The 24,028-nt window shown below is 41.7% G+C and overlaps 1 protein-coding gene across 1 annotated transcript; it reads right to left on the reverse strand.

Moving 5' to 3' along the window:
* Positions 1-787: 787 nt before the first annotated feature.
* LOC131661494 (ALBINO3-like protein 1, chloroplastic) lies at positions 788-6,836 on the reverse strand. The gene is made up of 11 exons (XM_058931053.1): positions 6,311-6,836; positions 5,565-5,675; positions 5,298-5,372; positions 4,640-4,700; positions 4,268-4,341; positions 4,048-4,152; positions 2,500-2,607; positions 2,008-2,111; positions 1,714-1,923; positions 1,306-1,618; positions 788-1,176 (listed from the first exon to the last, which is right to left on the reverse strand). Exons 1-11 carry the CDS (start codon positions 6,659-6,661, stop codon positions 1,093-1,095), a joined length of 1,596 nt encoding a protein of 531 aa, XP_058787036.1. The 5' UTR covers positions 6,662-6,836; the 3' UTR covers positions 788-1,092.
* Positions 6,837-24,028: the final 17,192 nt, after the last annotated feature.

Consider the following 24,028-nt stretch of genomic DNA (forward strand, 5'->3'; position numbering starts at 1 on the left):
TTTTATTGAGTTCATTTGTACTGAAAATTTCAAATTTTACGGTAAGGACAAATTTTCTTAAGACTTCTAGAAATTTTAAAATTTTCAATACGTGTTTCTTTCACTAATTTTTGTCATTTTTCTTAAATAAATGAACTACTGGAAATTCAACAATTTTAAAATTATGAGAATTTGAGAATTTTAAAATTATGAAAATTTTGAATTTTAAAATTATGAGAATTTTAGAATTTTAAAATTATGAAAATTTTGAATTTTAAAATTATGAGAATTTTAGAATTTTAAAATTATGAAAATTTTGAAATTTGTTACCCATAATTATAAATTTTCCAAATTTTATTGAATTCATTTGTACCGAAAATTTTAAATTCTATGATAAGGACAAAAAAATTTGAAAACTTCTAGAAACTTTAAAATTTTCAATGTGTTTCTTTCACTAATTTTTGTCATTTTTCCTAAATAAATGAATATCGAAAATTTCAAAATTGCGCCAAATTTCCAGTATGACATAGCACATTATGAAATTTCCCAAAAATATTTTAGCACTTTTCAAAAATTCTGTTGTATACCTGAAATTTCGTAGGGCATTTTCGCCATTATTAAAATATGGGGGTTGCTATGCTCAATTTTGAGGTGGCAAGCATGAGAAAATACTATGCTGACCATACCTTTTGAGAGCAGAAAAATGAAGTATGGAAGCTCTCCGATAACTGTAATCCAGTCACAGCATATAACTTGCCAGAGTTTATTCATCTATAAACAAAAATAGCATCCAAGACGACAAGCAAACTTCTATAAAGGGTATTGCACTTATTTATTAGTTAGAGAAAATTGATGAAAAATATATATTACAAACACAAACTATGAAGCTGCAAAATCAGCCATCAAAAATCTAAAACAAACCCAAGCCCTTCCATTCTGGCAATTCTAGAGACCTCAAATCTTGTTCATTGCATCATTTCTATGGCAAAAAACATTTTAACCAGAGACCTCAAATTGCATGGAAGGTCACATTTATAAGCTCTAACATAGCCTATAGTTGCCAGTTGGCCCAGTCAATCTTACAGCAGCTGAATTTCTAACTCTTCTAATCGATCAATCCTTTGCCACGTGATCTGAATCCTCTCCTTGAGGTTGCTTGTTTGTAGTAGCTGTGGTTGTTAGTACTTCTCTTGGTTCCTGTAAAATTGTTAAAACCCTTTTTATACAACTCAGCTAGCAGTATAGTATTGTGCATTATAAATGAAGCAATTCATCCTTAACCAAAATATTTGGAAACATTTCCTATAATTATATATGCAGTAATACCTTTTCTAGAGTTTTCTCGTTTACTGCATTGAAATGAGAAGAACCTTCATCATTTTCAGTATCAGATGTGGATGTAGAATTCTGATTTCCCTCCAAGTCCTTACTTAATGGATTACCATTTACTACTCCCGATATAGATGGATAAGTATCAGCAGCCGCGGGTTGGGAATTTTCAACTAAGTCGTTTACAGCTTGATTTTCCCCTTCAATTGTTTGCTCCTGATTAGCTTTAGCTGCTGCTGCTTCAGCCTTCCTTTTTTCTTCTTCTCTCTTTTGTTTCTTCCTTGCCTCTTGCTCCATTAATTGCTTAAATCTGCACAACCAAAAGAGGAACACAATTACAAAAGGTTAAAATAAATCAATAGCATTATGAAATGAGCGTGGCTACCTACAAATATAATTACTAACCTGTCACCAGGTTGTGGCCCCTCTGATGTCAACTTTTCAACTTTTCTAGTTTCTTCAACTTTTGTGGAATTTAATTTAGATACTGGCTTCATAGTCTGTATTAGGTCATTTTTCAGATTATCATCTAGAACTTGTCTCAAAGGATTTTTTGCACCTCCTAACTTTTGAAGCCATATTTGCTGTAAAGTGCTCAATATATTATTTGTGAACCTGCACAGCTTAAAAGTATAACATGTAAATATAGATAACACGGTTAAACATACAAGACAATTGGAAGGTTTTAATTATGTTTACCAGTAAAGGCTAAGACCAGAAGGAACCGAAAGAGAAAAATAACCAATCACTAATGGAAGGAACTTGTTTAAGATTTGAGAACTCTTCACGTTGGGGTCAGTAGCCTGAAAATTGAAATGGAAAATGATGAGTATTTCACAAACAAATGTAAATACAAAGTTGCACTTTATGAGCACACACCAAAAACAAAAATAGTTTTCCTTAATCCTTGTAGAAGAATGAGTGGGAGTTCCCATGACTGTCATGACATATTAGATAAAAGATAACCTAGTTAGACAGCCTGGCTATACAAAAAGGACAACAATCAAAATCATACCAACATACGGCATTAATTAAGAAGCTTGAAAAACGCTCTACTTAAAGCTATAACTAACTATAGCTATAGCTCTTAAGTGCAGTACAAGTGTACAACACATAAACACTTGTTTACAGTCAACAAGGTTCAGATAGGAAGTTAAGCCAATTTTTAATTGTAGGTGCAACACCAATTACCTGAGATGACTGAATTATTTGAAGAGAAATGTATTGAGAGACAACCAGTAAAACAGGCAAGACAAGGTAAGCCAGTGTATCTGGCCATCCAAGGGGAGGGTGTCCATCCTGAAATGAAAAAATTTAAACAAAAAGTGTTAAAACAAACCTCAAATTTAAACCCACCTCGAATCTGCCAGAAATTACCAACAACAGTATGAACAAAATAACAAAATGATAATATGGAAACTTTTCACAATAATTTAGACCAATAGATATGAATCATGAAGTAACAGGCCTCCAATTATGAGGACTTATTCAAGAAGGAAGCCAACGAACTTCAATGGGCAACGGACAGCAATTGTTTAATTTTTGTAATTATAAGATAAAGAGGGAAGGGAAAGGAGCTCGGTTTTTATGCCTTGGTTGGTAGGGAGAGACTAGATTTTCTATCTCCTAGGCAGTTACCATCTTTCTCACTCTCTATTCTATTATTGTATTCTTATATCCCTTTGTAACTACATCTATGTTGGAAGAACAAATCCCAGAGTTTAATTAAATAAATCAAATGAATCTTTCTGCCAAAAGAACTGGTCAGAATTAACTAGTTTTGGCCCAAAACTAGTTAATTCTGACCAGTTCTGTTGAATCAGAATCCAGAAGATATGTCTCACTTGAGAAATAGTGAAACAATTTAACATTCACCGAGTCATTATTGAGAGAAGGTGCATCGTAATTGGTACAGTTATTATATGCTCTTGGAATCGGTGGTTGATCACGCATGCCTTTTACATACACACTTATCCTACTTCTTCCCATTGTGTAGCTCTAACCCACACTAGGAGACCAATACAAAAAATAGGCCCCAGCATATAACTTTATACTAAACATACATGTCACATTTCGTTTAAAACATTTTCACAAGAAAATATTTTAACTTATATAACCCCCTTACAGTCCCAAAGCATTGAGATTTTAGTTACTTGAGATTGAGAAAGGGGAAATTTTCTAACATATAAGAGTGAAAAAACTCATGATGAGAGTATGGCCTTTTCCTAATACAAGCACAATGAAAACGGTAAACTTTGAAGAAAAGCGCTTTATGATTCCTTTTAATATCAAGTTGCCAACCAGGGAAACCTTAAAAAGAATGCTAGAAATAGAAAATCAGAGGACTTAAAATGACTATTATGGTCCCAGTCAAGAAACTAAACTACAAGAGGACTCTATAAACACTGTTGCATTTGCCTCAACCAAAGACACAACCACTGCAAACTCCAAAATAAAAACTTCCCCTCTTTGCTACCACCCCGCTCCCAAAAGGAACTTCACAACTTCCTACCAATCTATGAAAAATCCAATGTTCATTGAAAAGGCAAAAACATCAAAACAAAAATTAGAAATATAAAAAATATGCCTCTTATTAATGAAACAAATTAATAGAGTTCACAAATCTGTTCCATACAATTTCAGCATGAGTAAATGACCTGGTCAGAAAATAATATTTACAAGGTTGCAAATTTAATAGTCTCAACATATGTAACTTTATTTGCTAAGTGAGATATTTACCACAAAAGGAAAAAGCCAAGAGATGCCACTTCCATTTTGCCGAGCTGCAATTGTAGTAGGACCAGAAAGAGAAGGTATCCAAAAGAAGCCTTCGTTAAGGAGTCCCTTTGAATATTATTAGACAAAAACATAATTAGCCATGAAAGATAGAAAGATTTGTATGCCTAAAAAACAGCATAGTAAACTATCAAATATAAAAGCAACAAAATAAGCAACATACCTCATCTGCCACATTAGAAAAGGCTCGATATAGCCCGATCCACACTGGTGTTGTTAAGAGAAGAGGCAGGCATCCTGGGAAAAATGAACACTGATTAATAAAAGAATTAACAAGTACAATTTTAAAAAGCAAGATTAATGCTTTATACTGGAGTCGAATGGATTAATTGTTGCCTCCATCTACCTACCTAAGCCATAATCACCACTTGCATATCTATGATATAACAATGCTTATAGTTCCATGTAAAACGTAAGAAAAAGTACAAGCAAACTTGAGGAAATAACTCAGAAAACAACCAGACTTGTGATATGAAAGCTGAGGAAGGGCACATTTATATAACCGATGCAATACTGACAATTATGTCATGGATACCTGCTAGAGGATTAATGTTGGCTAATTTATATAACCGAGCGGTTTCAAGTTGAATTCTCTCCTGCAAGAAAACAATATAGAAATCTTGTAAATTGAAAGAGAAAAGCACCATTGGTCAGAGAATGCAGAGTCAAATGCTAACATCATGTTTGGAATCCTTAAAAATAAAAAATGATCTTCATTTGATTTAGAAATCAAATTTGATGTTTACAATCAAATTTGATGTTTACAATCAAATCTCATGTTTAGGACTCATTAAACATGGAATTGGTTTTTTATTGAAAAGGCTATTCTATAAGGGTAAATGGTCAGTCTAAATAATTAAAATAAATCAATTCCCACACATATTAACAAATTCAATAAGATCTGTGACATCAAAAATCAATGAGATTTTCAAAATCAAATCATTATAAACACAATTTGATTAACAAATCATACCAAATCCCAATTCTCGGTATTCCAAATCCAAACTCAAATAAGAGTATTGGCATCATAATTACATCAAACAATATACAGAGCTCATTCAATTGCCTGGTCACAGCATATCAAAAAAAAAATTGCTTGGTTGTATAGCCATGCAAAATATCTCATACCCAATTGTATTTATAAAATATGTTTTATTATAAAATGTAACACTTATAGAAGCCCTATAAAATACCTGATCCCCAGCATACTGTTTCTGGATAGCCTTTACTTGAGGTTGCAAAGATCGCATAGCCATGGCAGATTCTACCTGAAAATAGTCAGACAAAAATTAATCCAACTAAATTATATAGAAAACAACATGAAGAAAATGTCTCTTAAATCTCAAAGGGGATGGAAGTCATTTCACATCCATAAATTTAGTTGTATCAAAAGAATACGACTTATATTGATCACTTTCAGCTTTTCAAAATAAGTGAAGCACATTCCATAATCAACAAACCTGCTTTCTTGTCAACGGAAATGTGGCCGCTTTTACAAGAACAGTGAGCATTATAATTGCAAAACCATATGCATACGGCACATGCAAAGTAGAAAGTCCATCCTTGAATACCTGAAAAGGGTAAAATACTTCCCTTTACAATTTACTTGACAAAATAAAACCAGCAACCAACAATAGCTATATAACTAACATACAAATAAATCACAACTCCCAATTTGACAACTTATAACAATTTCAGAAACAGAACAACAAGAAATCCATAGTTTAAACTAGGATGCTTTCGCAAATTGCAAATAGTTTATTGCTATGTCACCTATCCGAAAATTATAACTTCAAAATCATTTCTATGGCATCCATATTATGGTACTGTTAATATTTCTCAAGTCACAACTATAAGAGCAGACACCATTAACCAGAATCCTAGCTACCAACATCTATGAGTTCCAAATGTAGAAAGCATTACAACTACCATATTACTTGACAACTTTCATCCTTTACAATCATACAATTTCCTTGAAACCTCTGAAAAAATGTTTGTCAGTGTCCAAAACCGACTCAGACACTGTGATTACATTTAATTTATTCATTTTTTTCAAAATATTATCGATATCCACGGGGTGGGAGTCATGTTTCCGGTGTCATTCCTTCTATTCATTGACAATTCAAATAACGGTTATGATTTCACAACCAATAGAATCAAAATAAAATTAAAAAATCAGTTGAATCGAAATTTCAGAAACCTATACCTTGAGAATCGTCTCCATAAAATTGGTAATTCCCGAAAGCCAATCGTTACTCTGTTTCGCAGCGGTGGTGGTTACCACCGTATCGGAAGACGAAACAGCAGCATCGGCAATTGTATAAAGCAAACCCTCCGCTCGGTTAATCAATTCCCTGACAACAAATTCGGCGTCATCCGGTTCGGGTAAAACACCGGGCTGTAATCCGAACCGGGCAACGGAAAGAGAACCGCGAAGAAACCGTTTCGTAGACCCAGAGAAGGCTTGTGAGTGAGGTTTAAGCGGAAGATGGCTCCTCCTCCGGCTCGCAAACGGAGCATAGAGTAGAGTCGGTGTGCAAGGTAATAGAGCCGCCATTATCTGCTTTGCAACGAACCGGTTCGATAAAAAAACCTATCACCGACCGGTTCTTCGATACGAGCGTTGTAACTGTAAGCGGAGTAGTGGAAAAAGAAGCTACGGAAATGGAAGCGAAGTAATTGTTCATACAACTGTGGTGATATAGTTGGAGGCGTTTGTAATTTTTTTTTTCCTCCGTCTTTGTTGGGTTTTTAAAAATGAAAAGGACCCACTAATATTATTTTTATTTATTTATTTATCGGTTGATACCATTTTCTACTTTCGGTCATGATTTCGAGGGGGTGATATAATAGTAGTTTCATCTTTTCTTTATTTCAGTTTCCACGTGATTATCATTGTATCAAGAGTTTTAAATTCTAAATAAAGTTTAAATGGTAAAAAAAGTACTGGACTTGCAATCTAAAAAAGTTTTACAATGTCATCTAATAGAAACAAATCGTTTTGCTATGTTATATAAACTTCTTAAAATTCACAGTCTGATTTGTCCTGATTCATGGTCGTGATTGGTCGAAATGCATCACCCATTTTCTCAAAAAACATAACATACTCTATTTGATACATTTAATATGAGTTTGAATCTATATAAATTTAGAGTTTAAAGGTAGTGCACTGACATTATAAACTAACTTTACACATATAATTAATTAAAATCTTTACACTTGTCATAAATTAAAATTATGTTTTAATTGAATACATGGTTGTGATTGGTTGTCAGTGCATATCTCTTTTTCTCATAAATTGATTGTTAGATTCATTAGATTTGTCTTAATATAAGAAAAAATTTGCATTATAGATTTATTGAATAATCTATTTTAGATTTGTCTTTAATATAAATTTTAACCATGTATTCAATTAAAACACAATTTTAATTTAAAAAAACTAATATTACATGGCAAGTGTAAGAATTTTGATTGGTTAAATGTGTAAAATTAGTTTACACTGTCAGTGCACTACCTTTAAACTCAAAATAAATATAGGCTAAATACATTGTGATCGTACCTGATCAGGAGAATCGTCAAGGCGCAATATCTGGCTTGAAGAGCAAGATGGGGGGGTACCTGCAAGGTTCTCCGATGCTTAAGTCAGTAGCTATCAGAGAATGAGGTTTAGAGTTAAGAATAGAATACCTGACCCTCTAGTGAAAGAGGGTATTTATAGCCCCCAGCGTTGGGCCAAGGTTCCCTAATTGGGTCAAATCCAACTGGAGGCCCACGTGCTAGGGAACTGCCAGAACGTCCCATGCTAGGGCTGAGTCAGCAGGAGACTCACGTTCCGGATGATCATAGCGTAGGGTTCGGAGGTGGTTGACCGAATCTCTCGCTGCGTGACGCGTGGTCTTCGTGCGTGGATAACTCTTTGACGGTTATCCAGTAAGTGGGCCCAAAGGTTTGGGCCTGCTCGGCCAGAGTCGTCGCGAAGGGCAGCCCTTATCTGTTGTCCAGTATTTGGGCCCAAGGGAATTGGGCCTGCTCGGCTGGTAACAAGGGTTGGGCCTGCTCGGCCCAGACCAGAACAGGAGCCCCCCAAGTCATTAGCCTTATAAGGGTGATGACTTTAACGAGGAGGTTTAGCCGAGCACGGGCAACGATCCCAAGTCCTGGGTTCCTCGAGGGCTTTGTCGGCTGTTGTCCTCGGTTTTTAACCTTATTGGTTGTCACTCGTTAGCGTGATTGACAGGTGTCAGCTGTACAGGCTGTAATCATTACTGCGCCGTTTCTAGGGATGGAAGTAGACGGCGTCTTTTGGAGTTCTCAAGATCTTTGGGACGCGTGGCAGCTTTTCGTGGAGGGAGCCGTCTTTGGGGTGTAGGCAATGATGGCGTCTCCTAGGCTGCCTAGGCCATCATGACACCCTTTGGCCTTCTTTCCCTATATAAGGAGTGAGGAGGTCACTCATTTGGCACTTAACATTTTCCAAGCCTTCAAGATCCGCTCACTGCTCTCCTCCTCGTCTCGTTCATATCTTCTTCGCTTTCTCCAAGTAAGTTCTTCGTCTCCTTCATGTTTTTATTTAAGTTTTATGTATTAGTTTTGAGTGAGGCGAGCATGATTGATGAGCGTGACGAGAAAGGTTTATTAATTAGCCGAGTAAACCTAGAAGATAACTGTTTCTCCCGTGCGTTTGCCGAGTGAATTTTGAGTGAACGGAGCTAGAACGTTTGAATGAGACGTCCAGCTTTTAGGATTACTAGAGAGTAGTATGAAGGCCACGAGCAGTGGAGGTTGCACGTCTCGGTGAGGGCATGAGTTTTCCGACCTCCGCTGCGTGCGACGTATATGCTCTGAGGGCACTTTATCTCGTCGGCCATTTGACGATTGGGGGAGTTTTCCTCGTCCCTTTTCCTCGCCCTTTCACTTGACTTGCGGTGGAAGGGTGGATTTGACCAGTCGAATTCACGGTTTCCTCTGCTTTTCAGGTAAATGGCCGACGAGAACAAGGATGATGTCGTCTTCGACATTTCAGGTGGGGAGGAAGCTGTTGGCTCGCAAGAGGACATTCACGTCATCGAGACCTCCCCTCGAGCACTTGAAGAATGGGTGGCCGTTGCTCCGAGGATGATCGCATCGCGCTTTACGACGCGTCCTAGGGAAGCTTTTAACGTGATCGAGGATCTTGAGCAGGACGAGGAGCCTTCTTGGGGTGCCTTTGTGCCTAAATCTCATCAGAGGATCTGCTCGAGATTCTCTGGTCCTCGTTTCGCAATGTACGAGTTCGTCTTCAAGGAGGCTGGTCTCCGTCTTCCCTTCACTCTTTTGCAACGGAGTGTCTTCAGTTGGCTGCGCCTGTGCCCGTCTCAGCTTAATCCCAATGCTTTAGCGTTCTTAAGAGCCTTTGAGATCGTATGTGGGTACTTGGAGGTGGAAGCGACCCTGCCTCTTTTCTTCAGAGTGTTTCACTTGCAGAGGTTGCGTGATCGGGACGGCAAGTGGAGTTGGGTGTCGTTTAAGCAGCCGAAGAAGTTGTTCGCCATTTACCAGGACTCTATCAAGCATTTCAAGAGTCGATACTTTCTGGTTAAGCCACTTACCCCCGACGCCGAGAACCACTTGTTCGAGGAGCGCGAGTATATCGAGGATGGGGTGAGGAAGGTGGGTCCGTCTGCCCAGTTCCCGTTGGAGTGGCAGCCTGACCACTTCGAGCGGGGGACCGATTATTTCATCTTCCGTGACGAGGACCTCAATGAGCGTGATACTGGGGGGTATCAACGGCTCGCTTCTTACGTGGACGGGTTTAGGCCGGCAATATGTACGTATCCCAACGGGGATCCCCTATTCGAGGAAGACGGAAGTCCCATGCTGGAGCCTCGGCACATCAACACAAAAGCTGTCCTCGAGTGCCGCAGTTACGGGGATGCTATGATTTTGTTAGGTGAGCTAGCTATTATTTGTTTAAACAATATCTTTTTGGTTCTAACTCCTTATTTTGCAGGAAAAATGGCCGACTTGCATGACAAAGTTACGAAGATGCGGGCCAAGAACAAGGGGGCCATCAAAGTGTCCGTGAAACGATCGCGGGTTGAGGAGGTTAAGGCGGCTGCTGCGAGTGCCCCCGACAGTGGCTCTCCTTCGTCGGTTAGGACGTCCTCGCGTGGTTCTCCAGCCGGGAAGAAGCAAAAGAATGACGGGACCGTGGAGCTTCGTCCTCTTATCATTGACAACCCCTCCGAGGAGGACATAGTGCTGCCCTCTTGTACTCTGCATAGGGGAATCTTTTCAAGGAAGAATGTGCTCCTCGAGCGCGAGGAGGTGAGGCACATCGTCAGGCGGGACCGGGTGGCTCGAGACAAGGATTTGTCCGAGGACCTCGAAGGGATGATGAGGGTGGCTGCCTTGGCCTTGGCTCTTAACGCTCAGAAAGTCTGTCCTCAGAAGGACTACGATGCTCTCAGAATCAAATACGACGAGCTAGAGCACGAGTTCGAACAGTACAAGGACAAGTATGAGGTCCAGAGTGGCATAGTGGAGGATCTCGTTAAAGAGCGTAATAAGGTTGCGGACTTGGAGGCCGAGGGGAAAAGGCTCCGTGAGAGAGTTGCTGAGTTGGAGAGGGCTCATCTCCCTTCGCCCGAGGAGGATGATGATGAGAAGGCCTTGGTGACGCGTTCTCAGCTTCTGGGCAAGGTGAAGGAGTTGGAGATTGACTGTGTTGCTACCTTGGGGGTCGGTTTCAAAGCTACGGTGGATCAGCTGAAAGTCCTCAACCCGTGTCTGGTGACGAAGGGCATTGGTCCATACCATAAGGTCGTGGACGGACGAATTGAACCAAACCCGGAGTTCGAAGACTGGGAAGACGAGCAGGAGCCCCAGGGCGAGGATAACGGTGCCGAGGACGAAGATTGCGATGTTTGACCAGTCTCTTTTTTATGATTGTGGCCTGCGTGCCGATGTTTTGTGGCCTGTGTGCCGATATTTTGTGGCCTGCGCGCCAAGGTAGCTAGTTGGGCGATGCCCGGATAATTTTTGTAACATTTGGATATCTCCGGCCAATTTGGTCGGTTTTTAATATTCCGTTTTATGCTCCAATGTTTATTGCTTATCTGATTTTGTCGTTAATAAGTATGCTTTATGTTTATGCTCGAATTATGTTTGTGCTCGACCGAGGTTTATGGCCCGGGCGTGTGGGGAACGGTCCGGGCGCGCAGAGCAGGTGTGCGCTATAAGCGAGCTCGAGGCCGCGGTCGGGGCCAGGTGCTCGCGGCGTGAACGATCCCATCGCGAGCTGGGGTTCTGCCGTGCAGGTACTTCCGCGGAGGGTCTGCGTGTAAGGCCCGCCGCGTGGTCGGCTTTGCCTCCTGGTAGGGTTATCCGACTGAAGCTGTCGTGGAGCATACGCGCTTGTACCATGGCGCGAGTCCTCGCCCAGCTTTCCTCGTGTTCGTCACGAGCGGCCGGGTAGCGTTAGGTTGTTTCTAACTGTAGTAGCGTCTGAGTTTTTCAGCATTCCAAGGTCGAGCTAGTTTTTCGCCGAGAAGGTTCTCGAGGTAATACGCACCGTTTTCGGTTTTATCGTACACTCGGTACGGACCTTCCCAGTTTGGGGCTAGTTTGCCTTCGCGTGAATCTTTCATGTTCCTACGGAGCACTAAGTCTCCGACTTCGAAGGAGCGCTTGATAACTTTGGTGTCATGTCTTAACGCTATTTGTTGTTTCAATTTCGCTTCTCGCAGGGAGGATCCTGTTCGGGTCTCCTCGACCATGTCGAGTTCTTCTCTCATGGCTTCGTCGTTGAGTTCTTCCTCGAGAGGTGACTCAGTCCGACGAGACGGTTCTCGGATCTCCACGGGGATCACGGCTTCGGTGCCATAGGTTAGCCTGAATGGTGTTTCGCCCGTGGTTGAATGTGGGGTCGTCCTGTATGCCCAGAGGACGCTGTGTAGCTCTTCGACCCAAGCTTTTTTCGCTTCGCCCAGCCTTATCTTCAATCCACGGAGAATGACCCGGTTGGCATCTTCAGCCTGTCCGTTGGTTTGGGGGTGCTCGACCGAAGTGAAGTGTTGCTTTGTCCCGAGTTTGGCCACGAATTCCTGGAATTTTCTGTCCGTGAACTGGGTGCCGTTGTCGGTTATTATCGCCTGTGGTACCCCGAATCGAGCGAGTATGTTCCTCTTGTAAAATCGGAGTACGTTTTGGGATGTGATTTTAGCGAGCGCTTCAGCTTCTATCCATTTTGTGAAGTAATCTACAGTGACCACCAGGTATTTGTTTTGGTAGGAGCCGACCGGGAAAGGTCCGAGGAGGTCCATTCCCCACGTAGAGAAAGGCCAAGGTGAGGAGAGAGATTTGAGTTCGTTTGGTGGTGCCAGGTGCATGTCGGCGTGACGCTGGCATTTGTCGCATTTCTTGACGTACTCTTTGGCGTCCTGCTGCATGGTCGGCCAATAATAGCCGGCTCTGAGGGCTTTCCTAGCTAGTGACCGTCCACCGAGGTGCTGGCCGTTGATTCCATCATGGAGCTCCTGGAGTACCTCTAGTGCTTGCGAGGCATCGATGCATTTAAGGAGGGGGATGGAGAAACCTCGTCGGTACAGCTTGTTTTCGAGGATAGTGTATGAGCACGCTCGTCTCTTAATTGTTGAGGCTTCTTTCGCGTCGGCGGGGAGCTCGTCTTTTGTGGGGAAGTTGTACACTGGGGTCATCCAGCATTGGTCGTCCCCGATGGCGAATATCTGTAGAGCTCGCGCGTTTTCGCCTACACTTGGCCTGGGCAGAATTTCTTGGATAACCGATTTGTTTCCCCCTTTCTTTCTCGTGCTCGCAAGTTTGGATAGTATGTCGGCGCGCGAGTTGTGTTCTCGGGGGATATGCTCGACTTCTGCTTTGGCGAATTTTTTCATCTTATCTCTGACGAGCGCGAGATATTCGGCGAGTACGTCGTTTTTGGCCTGGTATTCGCCGCTGATATGAGATGCTGTAGCGGGGAAAATCTGATATCGAAGCCATGGGATTGACTCGAATCAATATTCTGTTTGAAATCGCCACCGCGCTTTATTTTTTCAAAGGAAAAGGGAAAAGAACGAAAAACCCAAAGTTTTGTTTTTTAAAACAAATAAAGAGATCTCAGGTACGGGTGTTGATTATATGAGGGGAAGGTTTTAAGCACCCCTCATATCCGTGGTACTCCACGGGAACCTTTTTGAAAATCTGTGTTGTGTGTGTGCTAAAAACGGTTTGTTTTATTTTTAAAATAAGATCGGCAAAGCGTTAAGCTTTGGGCCTACATACCTCCTCGGTGCAATGGAGAAGTCAGAGCTAATGTAGTTCCGCTTTTGGGAAAAACGTTTTTTAAAACGAATAAACACTTTGTTGTCGTTAGAGAGAAATACTCAGCCATTGATCTTGAGCATGAGAACAAACAAGTTCTTTGCATCGCAAATGAAAGAAGGGCTCCAACTCGGATAAAATCAACGAGTATGCCACTAGCTCTCTCACGCGGAAAAGATCTTGTTATTATCAATCAATTTCAAAATCGTGGGGTATAACCACTCGTTTCGACAATTAACGGTGTCTAAAATTTTGAAGAAAAGCCACTAAGGGCGAAAGATATTTTTAAGAAAAAAGGTTTTGAAAAGATTGCAAACATAAGAATATTTTGGAAAAAGGGAGAAGATTTTGAAAATTTAAGAATGGGAGGAGATGAAGAGGCTAACCTAATGCATAAAATAAAAGCTAAGGAAAGAAACGGTCTAACCAAATAAGAAGCCAACACTTGACATTAAGAGCCAAGGTAGTTTTCCCCTCCTTTGGATTTATCAATACCAACACATTAACACTTGGGGATCCACATGAACTTATTGTCTTAGAACCCTTTTTCATTAAGCACATTAAGATTCTAACGAAAATTGGGCAGAGTGACGGCTGTTTTCGGGTAAAATCCTTATATCAATGCCTTGGAATTAACCATCAAGGGCTTTCAAGGAAATACCTGCACACATAAACATACAACAGAACAATGCCAGACAGACAGAACAATCACAGGATAGTAATAGAATGAGTCCAGAGGTACTAGGTCCATAAGTCCGAATCTCCAAAGTGCTAGGGATAGTAACCGATAGTCCAAAGAGAACCTTATGTATTTTTTAGATTTTCAGTTGTTTATTAGTGTTTTAGCATAAAAGTAAAGTATGGTCCAAGTGGACAAAAGAAAAAAATAACGGAAACATAAACATATGTCCAAGTGGACAAAGAGAAAATGACGGAAAGTAAATATGATGAAATGATAAAGTAAAGCGATAAAGCGAGAAATATAAAGAGCGGTAATATAGAGAGCGGTATAGTAAAGGTGCGGAAATTAAAGTTAGTTGTTAAATGTTAACGATAACCATCTTGAAACTTGTCAAGTATGTTATCAAAGTTAGTAGGAAGATCTATGGTGAGTGAATGATGTACTTGGATTTAAATTCAATGGGGTTTATCAGAAGCTTGATAGAATCATAGCGACTACACGATAAAAACCTCCACAAGTCTTAAATCAACCGCATACAATTCTCTTCCATATTTGATCTTTTTTATTCGGGACACGAAATATTGCGCTATGTTAAGCAGATCGCCAAGTGATTTATGTAGAAATCACCCTACAACGAGGCCGGTCAAAACTTTATGTGCTAATGCATGCGAGAAGAACGATATGTAGATCGCCTTCCGAAAGCAATACCGCACGAAAAGAAAATAGGTAACGATCTAGTCTTCACCAAGAATCCATAAGAATTCTCAAGGCATTAAGACTTTCATCGATCAAAAAAAAAAGGAGAAGGAGAAGATAAAATGCATAAAGATAATCAACTCACACTATCATTAATATCATTCATCTAATATTATGGATTTGGTTCTTTCAAACCTATCAACATCCTAGATCCAATGATATTAATGAAATGGAGGAAGAAGAATAAAATTCACAAAAGATAATCAACTCACACTATCATTAATATCATTCATCTAATATTATGGATTAGGTCATTTCAAACCTATCAACATCCTAGATCCAATGATATTAATGAAGTGGAGGAAGTAGGAAGCCAAAACAAGCATAAAAAAGGCAAAAAAACACATTCTGCCAGCAGGAAATCGATTTACCTCTGTAGGAAATCGATTTCCTGAGTCCAGAGTTCAAATTTTTGAAAAAAATAAGGTGGAAATCGATTTACTACAGAGGGAAATCGATTTCCTGCACGCAGCATTCAAAAAATCAGCATTAGGAGGCATAAAACTTGACTTAAGCAAACATACAAACACCTTATGATCACATATCCATTGGAGCACGAATTTTCCATCAAATCACCATCAAATAGCACCAATATAGCATCAAAGATGCATTGAACACAAGCAACAAAGATCTACATCTTAGAATTGAGAAATTTACCAATTCTTGAATTAAAGTGTTGAAGTAGCTTCAAGAACAAGCACAAAGTGTAGATCCTTCAAGTATGGAGATGAACAATCAAAGAAAAGAGTGAAATGTAGGAGGCTTAGTTCAAAATTAGCAAGATTCAATGTGAACCTTACTAATCTTATGAAAATGAACTTTGGGTGAGGGTTTTGGAAAGGGTGAGAAATGAATTTGCAAGCAATTTTTTGGCTCTCCAAGCTTGAGAAATGAATTTGCAAGAACTTTTTTGGCTATCAAAAGCTTGAGAAATGAGAGAGTAGAGGGCTCTATTTATAGAATTGGAGCAAGAGTAGTGGCAAATTGGTCTTTTTGTGTTTGGTGATTAACTTGTGTTTAATTGGTGATTAAAGTGGCAATTTAAATGGTAAAAATGGTAAAATGAGGTTAAAGAGGGTTTAATGAATGAGTTAATTTTGATGAGGTGGAAAATTGATAAAATGATCAAATAAAAAGGTGCCAAAATGATGTCAAGCTTCCCTCCTTATATTTTTTTGAATTTTGCGCACAGGAAATCGATTTCCCACAGGGGTAAATCGATTTCCACCTTCAAATTTTCAAAAACTGTTTTCTTGCACTGTTTTGATTTTTGCCCGATCTTTCACCTGTAAAATATAAACAAAAGAGACAAAACATATATTTTTTTGATTTTTGGTTAGTATAAACAAATAAAAGGCTATAAATGCTCGATAATTCCCCTCAGAGATAATCACAGTATCAAAGATAAAGCTTCACAATGGTGCTTTTGCAAATGATGTATGATCTTAGGGTCAAAAATTGGGGTATGACAGATGCGACGAGTTGGGAATCAGTGTAGATCTTGGCCTCTCGTGCCCCTATGTCCTCGGCGAGTCTCAGTCCCGCGAGGAGGGCTTCATACTCGGCCTGGTTGTTCGACGTGTTGAAGGAGAGGACTAAAGATACTTCTATGATAAGACCTTCGCCGTTTTCCAAGATAATGCCTGCCCCGCTGGCCGAGCTGCTTGAGGCGCCATCTACGTAGATGGTCCACTTGTCTTTAGTTGTGTTGGGTGAGTCGGCGATAGAGGTCATCTCGGCTACGAAGTCCGCCAGCGCCTGAGCTTTTAACGCCTTCCTGCTCTCATACTGTACGTCGAATTCTGAAAGCTCGAGGGACCATCTTAACATTCTGCCGGCCATGTCTGGTCGGCTGAGGAGTTGTTTGATGGGTTGATCCGTCCGAACGAAGATTGTGTGAGCGAGGAAGTAGTATCGTAGCCTCCTGGCCGCTATTACTAGGGTCATGGCGACTTTCTCGATCTGTTGGTATCGTACCTCGGGTCCCTGTAGGGCTTTGCTGGTAAAATACACAGGTTTTTGCCCGTCTACGGTTTCTCGGATCAAAGCCGCGCTGACTGCCTCGTTTGAGACGGCCAGGTAAAGGTACAGAGGCTCGTTGTCGTCGGGTCGAGAAAGGACGGGCGGCGAGGAAAGTACTTGCTTGAGGTGTGCCAGTGCTTGCTCGCACTCCTCGGACCACTCAAAGGCTGCTTCTTTGCGTAGCAGTTTAAAGAAAGGGAGGGCGTGCTGGGCGGATTTCGCGACGAAACGTGATAGCGCAGTGAGCATCCCGTTTAATACTTGGATGGATTTTTTATTGTTAGGAATGGGGAGCTCGGAGAACGCTCGGCATTTATCCGGGTTGGCTTCTATTCCCCGTTCGGTCAGATAGAAACCGAGGAATTTTCCTGCTCGGACGCCGAAGGTGCATTTCTCCGGATTGAAGCGCATCTTGCAGGATCTGGCCCGCTCGAATACGCGCTCGAGATGGGAGGTGTGGTCGGTGTCCCCTCGAGACTTGACGATCATATCGTCCATGTACACCTCGAGGGTGTCGCCGATCTCCCCTCGGAACACTTTGTTCATCATCCGTTGATATGTGGATCCCGCGTTTTTGAGGCCGAAGGGCATTACGTTGTAGTAATAGTTGCCCGACTCGGTCATAAACGCCGTGTACTGTTTGTCGCTCCTCGCCATGGGGATCTGGTTGTAACCTGAATAAGCATCCATAAAAGACAATAGTTTATAGCCGACCGAGTTGTCGACCAGTCTATCAATGTTTGGTAAAGGATAGGCGTCTTTTAGACATGCCCGGTTAACATCAGTATAATCAACACACATTCTCCATTTTCCATTAGATTTCTTAACAAGTACAACGTTTGAGAGCCAAGTTGAATACTTGGCCTCGGAAATAAAATTTGCCTCTAGGAGGTCTTTTACAGCTTTCTCGGCAGCCTCCGCTTTCTCGGGAGACTGCCGACGCCTACGTTGAACTACGGCCTTTGCGGCTGGATTGATGGAGAGGTGGTGGCAGGCGACCTCAGGGTCGAGTCCGGGCATTTCCGCGGCGCTCCAGGCGGACAGATCAGCATTGGCTCGAAGGCAGGCTATGAGCTGCTTCCTCGGAAGGTCTGGGATCCCTTTACCGATTTTCACTGCTTTGTCAGGGTTTTCGCCCAAGGGGACCAGCTCGAAATCTCCGTCTGGAACTGGTCGGAAGGGGTGAGGTGACTTCGACCTCGTCTCTTCCCCAGTCTTTTGTTCTTCTTCTGCAAACCGGGCGTCCAGGTCGACTGAGCTGACGTTGGTTGTCTGATGCTGGTCTCCTCGAGGATGCTTGTCTTCGGCCCTTGGCTTTTTGTTGGAGCTGGTCGGCGGAGCGATCAGTTCTAATCCTTTGACGGAGGCGTCGAAGATTCTTCTGGCTGCTTCAATATCGGCGTTGATAGTGGCCACTCGTCCGGTCCTCGTGTAGAACTTCATCTTCAGGTGGACAGTGGAGGGTACGGCGGTCAGTTCGGCCAGAGTGGGGCGTCCGATGATGCAGTTGTACAGGGTTTTGCAGTCGATCACCAAGAACCTAGTTTTGACTTGCCCAGAAGCCTCCCCTTCTCCGAAGGTGACAATCAGCTCGACGTAACCCCATGGTTTAGTGGTAGCTCCGTTGAAGGCTTGAAGGTCTGAACCCACGTAGGGAGTGAGGTGTGAGTCGTCCAGCTGGAGTGTCCGGAAGAGATGGGAGTACATGATGTCGACCGAGCTGCCTTCATCGACTAAGACCCGTCGAACATCGAAGTTCACCATTCTTGCTCGGACGAGCAGAGGAATTGTGGCGTTTGGAGCTCCGCCGGGTAGTTCTTCCAGGTATAAGGTGATTGGTTCAGATTTCCCTCGGAACTTTCTCAGTGTGGGGCCGAGGTCTGCGTTGGCGCTGAGCAGCTCATCGAACTTTCTCTTCACTGAACTGATGGTGAGAGAGCCCGGATCTCCGCCGTTGGAGACGACCATGGCGAATGGGAATCCTTCCCATTTGCTGAGTGCGGCAGGTGCCCCGACCGATGGTATGAAATCTTCAGGTCGGGTCACTGACAGGGCTACTTGTAGGGGCCTGTTGTCCGGCGAATTCCCTTCGTCAGAGTTTCTGTGGTCGTCCCTTCGGGAAGGTTCCCCTTTCTGTGTGTATTTTGAAAGGCGACCTTCCTTGATCAGTGTTTCAATAGCGTCCTTGAGGTGAATGCAATCCTCGGTCATGTGTCCATGGCTCCTGTGGTATTTGCAGTACTTGGACTTGTCGGTTCCTGGCCTCGCGGGGTTTGACTTCGGGGGTCTGATGTTCGACTTTTTGAAGTCAGTGTTTTGGCATTCGGCTAGGATCCTTTCCCGTGAGGCGTTCAGCGGGGTATATTCGTTGAAACGACCAGAAGGTCCCCGGCGTTATTTGATGTCGAGAGACCTGTCGTCTTTCCTTCTCTCGTGCCCGCGCCTCGAAGTTGAGGGCTCATGGTTTGAACTGCGAGCGACGTCGTTGTCCCGTGACGCTCTCGTGGTAGCAGCCTCTGCTTCCTCATATCTGATGAAGGCCTGAGCCTTGCGAAGGAGGGCGTTCATGGAGTGGACCTCCTCAATCTTGATGGCCTTTTTGAAGTCGCTTCCGGGGAGGAGCCCTCGTTCGAGTAGGTACCTCTTCATGTAGTTCGCGGTTTGCACTTGGACAGCTTCTTTGTTGAACCTGTCGAGGTAGTCTCTCAAAGATTCGTTGGTACCTTGGATTACTGCCTCAAGATTTGCTTCTGATTTCGGTTGCCGACGAGACGCGGTGAAGTGGCTTAGGAAAAGATCCTTCAGTTCAGTCCAGGAGTGGATGGAGTTAGGGGGCAGATTCCTGTACCAATTCATCGCGCCTTTCCTTAGTGTGGTCGGAAAGATGCGGCATTTGATGGATCCTCGTACCACATGCTAGTCCATGACAGCTTCGATGCTCCTTATGTGGTCATCGGGGTCGGTGGTCCCGTCATAGTGGTCCAAGGCTGGTGGTTTTTCCATCCCCCGGGGAAGACGAACACGCCGGATTTGCTCGGACAGGGGACTGCGGAAATCCTCTTCGTCGCTAGGTTCAGGGGAGTTTGAATGTCTGCCCCGCTGGGATTTAGTTTGTGCTTTGCCCGAGATTTTGCGGTTGTCTTTTGGAGAATGCTCGCGGACTTTCTGCACGGCTTTGGAGGGGCCTCGGTGCTCCTGCTCGGGTGAGAGACTCTTGGCTTCAGTGGTTTCATGTTTCTGATTCTTCCGAGTCTTTCGAGGTGGAGAGCGGGAATAAGACCGCTGGCGCCGGTTTCTTCTCGAGGGGGAGCGAGACCTAGATGGACTGCGCTTGCGACTTCTCCTCGGAGGAGACCGTGAAGAGGAATAGGAACGTGACCGATGGCGTCTCCGTTGGGGGGAGCGATATCGTCGCTTCCTTTCCAGGTCGTGGATGCGGTCGCCCTGTTGGCGGATGAGGCGGTTGGTCTTTTGCAGCTCTTTGAGTAGGAGGATGGCGGTCGGATCGGCGCCCTCGGGAATGTTGATCTGTTCCTCCTCGTCCGGGCTTCGGCTTCTTCGCCTGCCAGAGGTGTGGGTGAACGAGGAAGCGGGTTGCCCGTCTCGGGTATCAGTTTCATTCACCACTTGGAGCTGGTCTGGTTCAGTCTGGGGCCAGGTCTGCCCGTCTTCCCCGTTCTGAACTTGTCCTTCAGGATGGGTTTGTTCGACGTTCTGGACTTGTTAAAGGCCGTGCACATGTTGAATGTGCTGAATCTGTTGCCTCTGTCCGGCAAAAGTACGTTCTTGCCGACGGCGATTCGTCAGTTCGCGGCTGGAATCTTCAATCAGTTGTTCCAGGACGAAGGGATCAGGACTAGGTATGTTGTTGTTGGCCATGACGATGGTGAAAGGTTATGCTTTGATCTTTGTTAAAGAAGGGGGAGCAAGGTTCCCACAGACGGCGCCACTGATCGTACCTGATCAGGAGAATCGTCAAGGCGCAATATCTGGCTTGAAGAGCAAGATGGGGGGGGGTACCTGCAAGGTTCTCCGATGCTTAAGTCAGTAGCTATCAGAGAATGAGGTTTAGAGTTAAGAATAGAATACCTGACCCTCTAGTGAAAGAGGGTATTTATAACCCCCAGCGCTGGGCCAAGGTTCCCTAATTGGGCCAAATCCAACTGGAGGCCCACGTGCTAGGGAACTGCCAGAACGTCCCATGTTAGGGCTGAGTCAGCAGGAGACTCACGTTCCGGATGATCATAGCGTAGGGTTCAGAGGTGGTTGACCGAATCCCTCGCTGCGTGACGCGTGGTCTTCGTGCGTGGATAACTCTTTGACGGTTATCCAGTAAGTGGGCCCAAAGGTTTGGGCCTGCTCGGCCAGAGTCGTCGCGAAGGGCAGCCCTTATCTGTTGTCCAGTATTTGGGCCCAAGGGAATTGGGCCTGCTCGGCTGGTAACAAGGGTTGGGCCTGCTCGGCCCAGACCAGAACACATTGATTATCTAATAAATCTAAAAAATAATTTTGTTTATATTAAGATCAACTCCAACGGTCTTTTCTTTTGCTTGTTCGTCAACTGTCACGTATGAATTTTGAATATGTAATCGTTGAAGTTTGACGGTTTGCCGATCGTAGTAATGCAATGCTACTGTTACTTTGAATCAAAAAATATTAAATGGACTTTTTACTAGCCATTAGTACAATGTCTCTTTCAACTTTAATTTTAATAATTTATTTAGTTATAAATAGGACCAAATCAAAATTTTGTTTTCATATTTTCTCTCGGTAATCTTATTTCTCCCTCACAATTTTATTATTTACTCATAATATTATAAAAAAATTCTAACAATTTCATCTTATTAGTCTTCAATTGATCATATATTTTACCCAAATTTTTATTTTCTTACTTCAAATTATTATTGTTAAGGTCAAATGGACCCAAATCAATATAATTTTCAACATTCTATGTTTCATCTCATACAATTAATTGGACATCATATAATATGGGGTATTATTTAGCAGACGGTGTATATCCTGAGTGGACTATATTTGTCAAGATCATTTCAATGTCGCGGGGAGAAAAGAGAAAAATATTTGCACAACATCAAGATTCGGCTAGAAAGGATGTGGAGCGGGCAATTGGAGTGCTTCAATCTCGATTTGTAATTGTACATGGTCCGATGTGCATGACACATGGAAACTCTCAAACATACCATATATGATTGCATCATATTGCACAATATGATTGTTGAACACGAACGACACACATATGGAGGTGATTTTGATTACTCTTATGATAATGTAGATACCAATAACTCAACAACTGAAACATTTAACGGTTCTCGTCCGAATCTTGCAACAAGACAATAAAGAAGAGCAAGTCTTCATGAAAAACAAGTTCATCGTCAACTTCAACGAGATCTAGTCGAACATATTTGGGAACGTTTTGGACACGAGGCTGACGAAATTTAAATTTAACTAATTATTTGATGTTATTTATTTTTATGTTTTTTCAATTATATGTCATGTATTTGAGATTAATTTTAATTATTATTTTAAATAAATTTTAATTTTATTTATTTTATATTAATTTTAGTTTATATAATTTAAATCATTGCTTTAAATTTTATTTTATTTAATATGAATAAAATATTAATATAAAAAATAAAGTTATGGGACCCAATATAAGTTGCACAATTGGAATGAAAATTTGATGAGCTGGTTCAAGATGATGTCGTTCAACGGATCCCACAAAGAATCCAAAGATAGGTATCAACATTAGAGATGCTCTAAGGATCAGATAGAGTGGAAAAAAAAATATGTATATTTATATATACTATTTTAAAGTTTTTTTTAGGAGTTGATATATTCTTATTAATATGTCATAATAAATGTATCACTCAATGCACAGAGGAGTTAGTGGTTGATATATTATTTAGATTTATTTATAAATAAAAAGGAAAGGTTATTGAATGAAGTTTTAAATAATGCATAGATGAAACTAACTCATTATAAAAAATAGGGTTAAAATGTTTTTAGTCTCTAGAAAGTTACTTATTTACACTTTTAATTTATGTAAAAAAATTCGTTAAAGAATTGATCTCCCAAAGGTTTGTTATCAGCAATTTTAATCTCTAGCGTTAAATGTGAGTAGCGGAAGTTGATGTGGCGCTACAGGTGGCAGAAATGTGAAAATTAATAGTAAAAAATACCACGTAGGATTTTACTAGGATTAATGTAAGTTACTCTATTGAGAAACCCTAATATCGTACCATCATGCCTCATCTTCTTCAAACAAGCATCCTCACCATTTATGTAAGTTGTTGTTCATGAATTCTTCGTCTCTCAAGCCACTGTGTACGAAGGTTGGAGTTTTTGTTGAAAGTTGTGGTCCTTGGTGTTTCGTGTTCCAGACAGGTTTGTCCCATATGTCAATTTCTCTTTTACGTTTTTTAGTGTTGTGTCGTTTTCATATGTCCCACAGTTTTCATCTGCATCTAAAAAAGGGATTATAATAAGCTAACATTAACTATAGTTTATAGGGTTACAAATTGACTTAATATTTAATGTCTGCTTGATAGTTTCTTTATTGAGTTTCATGAAGAAGAACCAATGACAAAGGATTTCACATTCAAGGTTGGAATTGATTTTTCCTCTCTAAAGCAATTCAAGGTTATACTAGAGTACAATGTTTTGAATGGTAGGGAGCTTAGATTTGCCAAAAATGATTCCATAAGGTGTAGGGTTGTATGCAAGCATAAGAAGCTTTGTAACTACACTGTTCTATGCATCGTGGTTATAAGGAGCACAACATTCAATATTGAGACTTTGCTTCATAAACATAAATGTGGCAAACAGCTCTTCAACAAGAGTACCAAGGTTGAATGGGTAGCTAAAATGATTGTTGACAATTTGAAGAACAATAAAAAAATGAAGTTAAATGAAGTAGTCTCAAATGTAAGATTGAGTTTTGCAACTGAGATAACTAGTCGTAGGGCTTTAAAGTTAGGCAGATTGCTAAGCAAATTGTAGAAAGGGACTCAAGTAAGTAATAGTTTATTATTGAACATATGGAGCTAAGTTAAGAAGGGCTTCATCAGGAAACACATTCAAGTTAAACATTAATAGACCTGGACCAAGCTTGATACCAGGATTTGA

Source organism: Vicia villosa, linkage group LG3 (genome assembly GCF_029867415.1).
Source record: "Vicia villosa cultivar HV-30 ecotype Madison, WI linkage group LG3, Vvil1.0, whole genome shotgun sequence".
Classification (NCBI taxonomy): Eukaryota; Viridiplantae; Streptophyta; class Magnoliopsida; order Fabales; family Fabaceae; genus Vicia; species Vicia villosa.